The sequence below is a fragment of the Chinchilla lanigera genome, unplaced genomic scaffold, assembly GCF_000276665.1.
Source record: "Chinchilla lanigera isolate Chin_1 unplaced genomic scaffold, ChiLan1.0 scaffold00119, whole genome shotgun sequence".
NCBI lineage: Eukaryota > Metazoa > Chordata > Mammalia > Rodentia > Chinchillidae > Chinchilla > Chinchilla lanigera.
This window is the reverse complement of record NW_004955520.1, coordinates 3,125,403-3,135,704: the sequence shown is the minus strand read 5'-3', so window position 1 is coordinate 3,135,704 and position 10,302 is coordinate 3,125,403. Positions and strand designations below refer to the sequence as shown.

General features: G+C 45.5%; 1 protein-coding gene across 1 annotated transcript in view; it reads left to right on the top strand.

Moving 5' to 3' along the window:
* The window catches only part of Mark1 (MAP/microtubule affinity-regulating kinase 1), a gene marked incomplete at its 5' end in the record, with an annotated part of 117,945 nt that overhangs the window by 69,821 nt on the left and 37,822 nt on the right, over positions 1-10,302 (top strand). The window contains 2 exon segments of the mRNA XM_005409266.2: positions 6,837-6,885; positions 8,038-8,103. Coding sequence (XP_005409323.1) covers positions 6,837-6,885; positions 8,038-8,103 — 115 coding nt within the window.

Here is a 10,302-nt window from a genome sequence, read left to right as displayed (position 1 = left end):
AAAAAAAAAAAAAAAACTAAAACTAAGAAGCCGGAAGTTTAATCTTTAGGGCTCTGTTACATGGGCGAGGGTCGGTCCCGCCCTCCCGATCGGGAGGCACTTCTGAGCATGCACATGAGGAGCTCGCGGCCCCTTGAGGGTCATCTGCAGAGTAAAGCAGTGCACACACATCCCAGCAGTGGCACACAAACTCCTGTCAAAGGCAGAATTTTTACAAGATTTCGATGAAGGCAGACGAGGGCTCCTGTCCCTCCTGAAATTCAAACCAGAGCAAAATACTGGAAGGGCCAGGAAGGGCTGCACTAAAAGGCAGGAGATCTGTGCGGTCCCCTCCTCCTGCAGAGCTGGCTTCCTGTCCGCCAACAGCCTGGAGGCGCTGTCCAGGGGCAGCCACTTGACCCCAGACTTGGCCACGTCCTCATGGTCCACTTTCAGCCTGAGACAAGCAGGCCGCAAGGAAGGGCCGTCCGTGGCCACCAGAAACCGGGCAAGCAGGGTGACAGTAGATAAGACACGTCCAGGAGACAGCGCCAGATAGAACAGACCCTCCCTGCACCCCTCAAAGAAGGTAGCTGGAAGGAGAGAAGGCGAATACTCATTCCGGAGGTAAATACTGACTGACACCAGTGGAGTTCGGCTAACCCTAACCTCATTCCTGGCCAGGGAGGACTGAATTAAGAAGTGACTCTCTCTCCATAACGTTAAAGATTGCTTACCAGCCTCAGTTATCTGGGACAAAGCCAAGAACCAAAGAGGAGGCAGTAGAGGTCTGGCTATGGCTGTCGCATAGGCCAAGTAGCAAAGTCGCTGCCTGCGGTCAGGGACCCAGCCTCCCTTGGCTCTGCTTTCCATATTTAACACACCACTTAACACACTTTGGAGCCGGGCATGGTGGCTCTACGCCTGTAATCCCAGCACTGGGGAGACTGAGGCAGGAGGATTGTTGTAGGTTCAAGACCAGCCTGGGCTACAAAGTGAGCTCAAGGCCAGCCTGAACTGCATAGCGGGACTGTGTCTCAAAAAGACAAACAAACACACTTTGGCCTCCTTTCCCAACTCGCAGCAGCCTGAGACAGTGAGTTTGCAGGAGAGTAGTGAGCTTGGCTCACTAACTAAATTTGTAGACACTGGGCAAGCAGCGTCACCGCATCACAGCTTGGAGGTGAGAAAGAAGAGCTAGCGCTGGAGACCGGAAGCAGAGGCTCGGAAGCGGGTGTGGGCCGGACGCACTCGGAAGCTGCGTTTCCCTCACCGTGCTGGCACGCAGGCCCCGGTCGCTGAGGTCTCAGAGACACTCGCGTCAGGTTCCAGATGGCTTTGCCTCCTTCCAGCCCGCTGCCTCTCTGCAGGGAGAGCTGGTGAGACGTGGCACAGGCTGTGGCTCCTGGGGTGTGGCTGTTCCTGCCACCACTCCCTGCCCCTCGTGCTGCCTCGCTTGCCGGAAGACCCCTGGGCTCGCGCTTCAGTGTCCCTTCTGCTTGGCCGCCGGGGATGCAGAGGCTTGGGCAGGGCGCCTTTTATTGTTACATGTGAACGTGGTCTGCCCGTGTGCCACAGCAGGAAGCGGGCACTGAAACCAGAAGCCTCCAGGCTGTGAGCCCCAGGCCTCGGCCCTTGTCAGCCTGCGAATCCCACGAGGCGTGGGCGGCCTCCTTGTGAGGACCCCAAGGGGACACCAGCCCTGGTCCAAGGGGACGGCACATCGGCAGAGGCAAGAGGAAGCTCTGTCCGGGTGTGAGGGCCCCTCGATCTGTGGCTCTGGACATTCACCTGATTCCAAGTGGGTTCCCCTCCGTGACCTGACAGACGCCTGTGGACCAAGGCCTCCCCTCCCTGAGACCCCAGGAGGACGCGAGGGGCCGTGCCTGCTGGCGGCCGATCTCGCATGTGACAGACTAGAGTCACTCTTTGCCACCCACAGGCAGGGTGATGTGGAGGGTGGGAGTGGGCTCCTTGGAAATCGGCTTTAAAAGAACTTGGAAAATGAAAACCCGATTAAAGCATGAGCAAGGGATCTGAGCAAGCACACTGGAGACAGTACGCAGACGGCGAGCGAGCGCTTGAGAAGATGCTCCGCTCATGCGTCAGGGACAACCGCAGCGAAACACCTCGTCGGCCATGGGAAAGGGCGGGCGGCAGGGAGCAGGCAAGGCCGTGCACCAGCGGGCCCTCCTCTGTGCTGGGGGATGCCGAGGGGGCTCCGCCCTGCACCGCTGAGCACCCGTTTCCCTGAGTCTGGCAGCCACACTCCTGAGTCTTGACCGAAGGAGTTGAAAACTTATATCCATTCCCCCGCCCAGACACAAATGTTGGTGCCAGCTGATTCATAACTGATGAAAGCTAGGCGCAGCCAAGCTATCTTCCAGTAAGTGAGCTGATGAAGAAACGTGGCGCATGCCCATGGCCCTGGAAGGTGACCTACCAAGCCATGAAAAGACGCAGCCGCAACCGTGATGCATATTCCTGGGCAGGGGAAGCCCACTAAAGGCCCTGTCCTGTCACCTCACTGTGTGGCGATGCGGAAAGTGGAGCTGCGGGGATGTTAGGACCACAGGGGCCTAGCAGATGGGGGGGCGAGCGGGTGGCGTGCGGGCTCTTCTCAGCGCAGTGGGAATGCCCTGCACAGTGAGTGGGGCTGCGTGTCACCCCCGCTGGTGCAGATGTACAGAGTCCCCCCCGAGTGGTGACTCCAGCGTCAGCTCCGGGCACGAGTGGTGGTGGGCAGTCAGTACTGTCGCTGATTAGGGCAAAGGCACCACTTCGGCTTGGAGTGTTGACGGGATGGGCAGTGTCCTTTGGCAAGGTGGGCAGCAAGGGGGCGCTCTGTACTTTCTGCTCAAGTTTCCATCAGGCTAAAACTGCTCTAAAACAGGAAGCTGTGTGTGCATGTATGTGGTATGTGTGTGTGGTGTGTGTGTGTGTGTGTGTAACATCTTCCTCAGGGGCTTGGGATTTAGCTCAGCGGCACAGCGCCTGCCTGGCAAGCGCGAGGTTGTGAGTTCGATTCCCAGTACGGGAAAACACACTCCCCCAAAAGAAAAATCTCCCTCACCTTTCCTGGTTCCTGTACCGGAGGAAGGCATTGGCTGGCCCTCTGTGACCTGTGTTCACAGTCAGTGGAGCCCAGCAGCTGATAGTTGCTTTCCAAACCTGTGAGCCCCGGTCAGGAGTCTAGAATATCCAGGCCTCCCGAGTGGAGGCTGCCTCCCTTTGCCAGAGGAGTCAGCGAAACCACCAGGCAGTGGCACCCTCACTCACCCTTGCGGCTGCAGGCGTTCGGGGCAGAGAGGTTCAGGAACAGGCAGGGTGCTCCATACCTCTTCTACACTGGGCCTGCAAGTGCAGGGTTAGGTGGAGGACTGGTAACTTGGCAAGACGTAACAAAACTGAAGCTGTGTCTGCCCCACTCAGATACTGTCTCTCGATACCTGCTGTGGGGAGGCATATCAGACATGTTCGTGGTAGCACAGCTCACATTCATTTTTAGTGGAAGGAACTTAAGCACCCTCAGTAAAGCAGTTGTAGACTACGCTTTCTTCTTATCATGCAACAGGACACTGCAAGTAAAATAGATGAACCAGATATCTGTGTGAATGAGGATGGACCTCCAGATACGATGCAGTGGACCTTGCAGTGATGCAGTGAGTGAAAGAGAAGCTTAGAAGGAGATATTCAGCATGATTCCATTTATCTAAACTTTAAAACACAGAAAGTATTAAGTAACATACATGTAGAAAAACTGTAAGAGTGTGTGCGATGGTGTGTCCTACCCTCAGGTCAGAACCCAAGGAAGAAAAGGGATGGATTGGGTCCTAATTATGAGTGTCAGGGTTAATGCCAACAATACCTTGTGAAAATATAATTATTAACTAAAATTCATTGTTTTTCTTAAAAATAAAAAATGCAAACATCTTAATACAGACTATTCCCATTATTGGTTAAACTTGGTAGATTCAGAGATGCTGTGTTGATTTTCGTACTTTAAACAAATTTGAATTCGTTTATAACCCTGAAGAAGGGAAAAGAACATTCATTCCAGTGTGAGGGGGACATATTATCCCAGGCCCTGGTGGGAAGGACTCGGTGAGTTTAAGGACGGAGAGAGATGCGGAGTGGCTGGTGTGCAGTCCATGCGGAACCAGAACACCCTGAGAGACCTGAGAGATGCAGGGGCCTTGATTCTCAGGGCTGGCCACACACACCAAAGATCATGGATGTGTTCTGGTGACACGGGGAGACCACCAGTTCGGTTGAGAAATCAAGTGGTGGGCTTGAATTCCTGTGAGACAGACAAGCAAAAATATCGGGAGGGGCAGTACCAAAACAAACACTTAGGATAAAAGAGAGTTGAGGATGAAGAATTAAGGTTTGGAGTCACAGAAGCCTTGTGTATTTGTCAGCTTTCCTGTTCCTGAGACTCAATACCTGACATGACAGCTTAAAGGAGAAGAGGGTTCATTTGGCTCACATTTCAGAGTTCAGTCCATGGTCAGCTGGGTCCGAGGCAGAAACAGTGTGGCGGAACACCATGATGGATGGCCTCGACCCATGACAGCCAGGAAGCAGGAGAAAGGGGCAAGGGGCCGGAATGCACCTTCTAGGTCACACCCCCAGTGACCCACTCCAGCCAGGCCCCACCTCCTAACAGCACAGTGGGCTATGAACTCAACAAATGAGTCCACTGATGAGAACAGCACCCCACGATTCAGTCTCTGTCCAAAAGCCGCACCTCTGAACACGGGAGACTTTTAAGGGACCATTTTAGGTCTGAACATGACACCATGATAAAGCCGCCAAGGAGAGCAGGTATGTAAGGGGGCTAAGACCTCAGTGAGGAGGAGGTCCATGTTAAAGACTGAGGAGAGGGGCGGGATCTAGCACAAGACAGAGTGGCAGTGCTGTGGAAAGACAGAAGACTTGGGCAGTTGCTCGGGGAAATGTCCTGTGGGAGCCTAGGAAAACTTGTGGGTGGCAAAGGCCACCCAGAGATTCAGCTGCATGCTCTTCAACCCAAATTTAAACCCAGAATGTGCTTCCCACTTAGAGGAAGGAGCTGTCTCGAACAGGAATGAACTTGCCTTTTATATTCTACTTACGTACGGCTTTTAATTATTGTGGACTTCATAAAGTGAATTTCCATGGATGTGTGAATGTATAGAAACAGACTTGCATACTTCCTGGGTCTTATTGAGGGCAGATAGGATGAGCTTTTCTGTCCCAGGTGAGCCTTAAGGAGCTCTTTTTTCATTGGGATGAAATTTTATTGATGTACTCTTGCATGTTATATATATATATTTTAAAAATACGATAAAACATACATAAACTTTACCTGCCATTTTACCCATTTTATTTTATTTTAATTTTTTTTTGCGGGGGCAGGGTTTGGGTTTTTTTCCAGTACCAGGAACCGAACTCATGACCTTGCGCTTGCCAGGCAGGTGCTGTGCCGCTGAGCTAAATCCCCAGCCCCCGTTTTACCTATTTTAAAGCACAGAGTTCAGTGACGTTGAGTGCTTCCACAGAGTGGACAGCTGTCATCATCCAGACCCAGCATGGTTTGTCTTCTTCCCAGAGGGGCCCTCTGTGTTCATGAAGCGGTACCTCCCAGCCTCCTGGCCTGGGCGACATCGTTCTATTTAACTACGCTGCATCGGTTCCTCACGGGAATGTAGTCAGTATTTGTCCTTTTGTGACTGGGTTACCTCACTTAGAACACTGTCCACCAGGGTCATTCATGTTGTAATATGTGTCAGAATCACCTTGCTTTTTAAAGCTGAATGGTGGAATTCAGAAGTAGAATTGCTAAGTCTTGTGATAATTTTATTTTTAACTGTGTTAGAAATACCATTTTCTGTAGTGTCATGTGGTTTTCAATAGAAGCTTCATCTTCTGACATCCCCATCAGCAGTACAGAAGGTTCCAATTGTACCATGTCCTATGCTTTTGGTTTTTTTTTCCTGAGACGGGGTCTCACTGAGTCACTAAGTTCCACAGGCTAGCCTTCCTGGTGACCTTCTGTCCTCAGCCTCCCAGAGTGCTGGGACTGTGGTTGTGTGCCACCATGTCTGGCTTTTTTAAAAAATAGTAATCAACGTAATGAGTATGAGGAGGTATGTCATTGTGTATTTGACTTGTGTTTCCCTAAGATTAATAAAGTTAGGCATCTTCTCATGTTCCCTTTAGCCATTTATAGATCTTCTCTGGAGAAGCACCATTGCTGGAAGCACTAATTTTAGATTTTATTCTGACAAAACACATATGTCTTAATATAGACTTTTTGGAATATCATCAACTCTTGGTTCTTCTATTTTCTTGAACAAATTTCTTGATTTTGAATCTAACACATACTCGACAACATCAAGGGGGAAAAATGCCAAATCATACTGTTATTCTATGAGTCAAATGCCCCTGCATCTCATTAAAATGTCTCATGAACCAAAAGAGGTGACGTTAAGGAGTTGGACCCCCAGGGAAGGCTGCTTCCGGGTGAAGATGCGTGGCGGGTCGTTTAGCTCCATCCCACGGGATTTTCCTTTTGCACCTAGTCACAAAGGGTCATCGGGTGGTGTCATTCCCTTACAAGCAGTACATGTACAGCCTGCGTGGGGGCAGGGCCACTTGAGTTTAGCTAGCTATGGTTCTTTTAGAAGCCAAGTCTCAGTGAAGTTAAGATCTTCATGCAGTTAGGACCGAGAAAAAATCTGTTTCGGTTTGTTGCCAGAATCCGCAGTGTCTTTGTTACACAGGTGATTTTTTTCATTTGAATGTTTTCAGTGGTTCTCTGCTTGAGTGTTCTGTTTTTAAACAGACATGTATCTACCTGTTTTCTTTGACAGTTGTTTCGAGAAGTACGAATAATGAAGATATTGAATCATCCTAATATAGGTATGAAATTTATGTACACAATTAGTGACAAAGTGTTTTCTATAATTTGAAGATATTTAAGAAGATACACTTTTAAGAGTGCTTTACATCAGTAGAAGAAAGTGATAGATTGGGAATGTGACACTGGGTAAAAATAGCTTGTAAGGAAGTTAACCGAAGGCTACAAGTTGCTGTTTTCTATCATTTCGCTGTATTTTGCTCACTTTCAAAATAATTAGTATAATTAATGCATACAAATGTTTTGTATCTTCAAACAAGATCTCTTCATATAGAGAGTGCATGCCATTTTAGGTATTTATAGAAAATGAATCCCAGATGTTTTATTTATTTATTTATTTATTTATTTATTTTGGTTTTTCTCCGGTACCAGGAACCGAACTCAGGACCTTGCGCTTGCCAGGCAGGCGCTTTGCCGCTGAGCTAAATCCCCAGCCCCAGTCCCAGATGTTTTAGTAATATACACTTGAGTTTGGTCATAGTTGATAAGCAAAATAACTATGCATTTTCAAGAAAATAAATGTCGATTTCAGTGGATTTGAATTTGGTGACTTTCTGATTTTCCCCATCATTACAAATAAATTTATTGATTAGATATAGTATCATATAAAGTCATTTGGCTGGAAGTAGTAAAAAACAGTTCTTTAAAAGTCTGTTTATTTTCAAAATTTGTTTCTTGTATATTTAAAAGTCTTGTTTTTTTATAGCTATTAATGTGATTATTGGTGGTAAATAATTTCAAGAACATGAGTCTAACTTTGTTTTTACCAGAAACTTTTATAATAGAGATATTTGTTTTACTACCGAAGATTATTTAACATTTTATGATCCCTCATTATAGCAGTTTCCTTTTAAGCAATTTAAAAAATTTGTTTCTCTGATTTTAGGATTTTTCTTATTCTGATTAGAAAATATATGTTTTTTTAATCTCGGAAACTTTTTAACTCATTTAATTCCAAGTTGCTTTGTAGTAAATCATTTTTTTCCACAAGAGTAGTAACTCTTGAGAAACTTTTTGAATTTAAGATTACACTTAATCATCTTCAGCAAATATACTCCAGGTTTTCACTGGCTTTGTGTTACCTTAGGTTTATTTAAAACACGTGCATTCTATGCTAACAATTACAGAGTTCTATCTCTAATTTCTTTTTCTAGTGAAATTGTTTGAAGTTATTGAGACAGAGAAGACCCTCTATTTAATCATGGAATATGCGAGTGGGGGTAAGAATGAAGAGGACTGAAGTAGAATTAATAATACCTGCAGTGCTTTGTGACATTTATATAATTTTACTAAAACACCTTTAAACTATAGCTTTAAGAAAATTCAGTGTTTGCTTTCAAGACCTTTTGATCCTTCCATTGTAAATAGAATTTGTGGATTATTTTAAGAATATTTAGGGGCATTTTTGAAACTCTAAATGTGTTTTGTCACCTTCTGAAAATTTCAATTTGCTTATTTACATGTAATAATAATATATCATGATATTTTGATTGGACGCTCTTGGCTATAAGCAAGTAATCTCTAATACAGTATCTATGAAGTCCACATGAAAGCATGTTCTAGGTCAGTTGTCTGTTTCACTGAGTGTTCATGTAGACAGATTCTCAGTGTACATACATCTTTGAGATAATTCATAAAATGTTCAAATGTAAACAAGTATTGATGTGTACATTTTATAACTTAGAGGACTTAGTTATAAAGGGACGTAGCAAGATACATCTGTTGTGTGATATGTATATTTTGGCTCTCATAGTATCAGAGATATGAATGATTTTTAAATACTGATATACAATAGAAAATCACTTTTATCTCCTCTACTTTCTCTTAATTGAGAGACAAACTGACTCAAAATTATTGTTGTTAGTACTTCTCAGAAAGGTATTTAAAATTTTCAGAGTTAAGGAATTTAATAAATAAAGAAGAGTACTTAAAGGAATGTCTTTAAGACCCAAAGAATTTAAGAAATTGGAAAAAAGAGAGGGCAGCTGAAATTATTTGGCTGGTTAACTTTCTGCTAAGCAATAGGAAAACAGTGTGGAACTTAATACTGTGCTCTTAACAAGTAAAGTTTATAGATTTTTATGGTGATGATGATTTTATGGAAACTGGAGTAAAGAGAATTTATTTCCATCTCTAGCATCTAACCCACACATTTTTATGTAGCCTCTCAGATGTCAAAACATTAGGAGCCGGGCGTGGTGGCACACGCCTGTAATCCCAGCACTTGGGAGGCTGAGGCAGGAGGATTGTTGCAAATTTGAAACCAGCCAGGGCTACAAAGTGAGTTCAAGGCCAGCCTGAACTGCGTAGCGAGACTCTGTCTAAAAAAGACCAAAAAAAAAAAAAAAAAAAAAAAAAAAAAAAAAGCAAAAACATTATAAACATTACATGTATTTAATTGCTTTCTACTTATTCATGCAGATTAAATGCTTTAGTAGACTTGGTTTTTGCAAAGCTTGTTTTTACCCTGAAAATTTTTCAATTTAGGTTTTTAAACTTAATCTAAAAACCTTGCTTATTAGTGTTTATTATTATAGGGTTTTAAAAATTAAATATCCAGGCACATTTTCATAAAATACAGACTTGTAATAAAATTGATAAACTTTCAAATACCACGTAATGAACTATTTATTTTTCTGGTTTTTAGATTGACGTCTCAGTCTGTCAGCATGAGAACCCTGAATGTTATTTTCGGTTCACCTTGACTCTTTTTTCCTTGCGCTAGTGATCTGAAGTTTAGAGAAAGGGCTGGACGCACTTTGATACGGGAAATCCTAGGCTGTGCTAGTGTGACGTGAGCAGGTTGATGTGTTGATGACATGTACAGTCAGCTCTCTATTGGTGCCAATGAAGGACGCAATGGCCAGGCCACTGGCGGGGCACTGCCAGCCTCCCCGACACAGCAGCAAGCCTCATGGGGAGCTGGGTGGAGAGACAGCTTCACGTGGGCACCTGGCATGGCCGGAGCTGAGGCAGACAGCTGCCCCTTTGCCAAGGGTTGATCAGTTGGTTCTGGTGCCCAGTGGAGTGAAGATCTTCACTGGTTCCAAGTCAGGGAAATCCTTTATGACTTCAAACTGTGTTTAATCCAGAGAAGCCTATTAAAAGTAGATGTCGGGTCTACTCTGGATGGTGTGTTTATCCTTTCTTTCATTCATGGAAGAATGATTGTGAAGTGCTTCCCAGGCAGTGTTCTAGGAGGTAGGAATGCAGAGGTGAGCACAGACAGAGTCCCTACCCACAGGCTGCATGGTTGTTGGAGAAGCAGATCATCCATGCACAGTACCTGGTAAGTGGGGACTGGCCCGTGTAAATGTCCAGGGTGTCAGCATTCTCCACGTAACCGAAGAGCAGAACCAAATCTTTGAAGTCCTAAACATGTTTTCCCAGCCTAAACTCATATCTGGAGTTAGGGACTA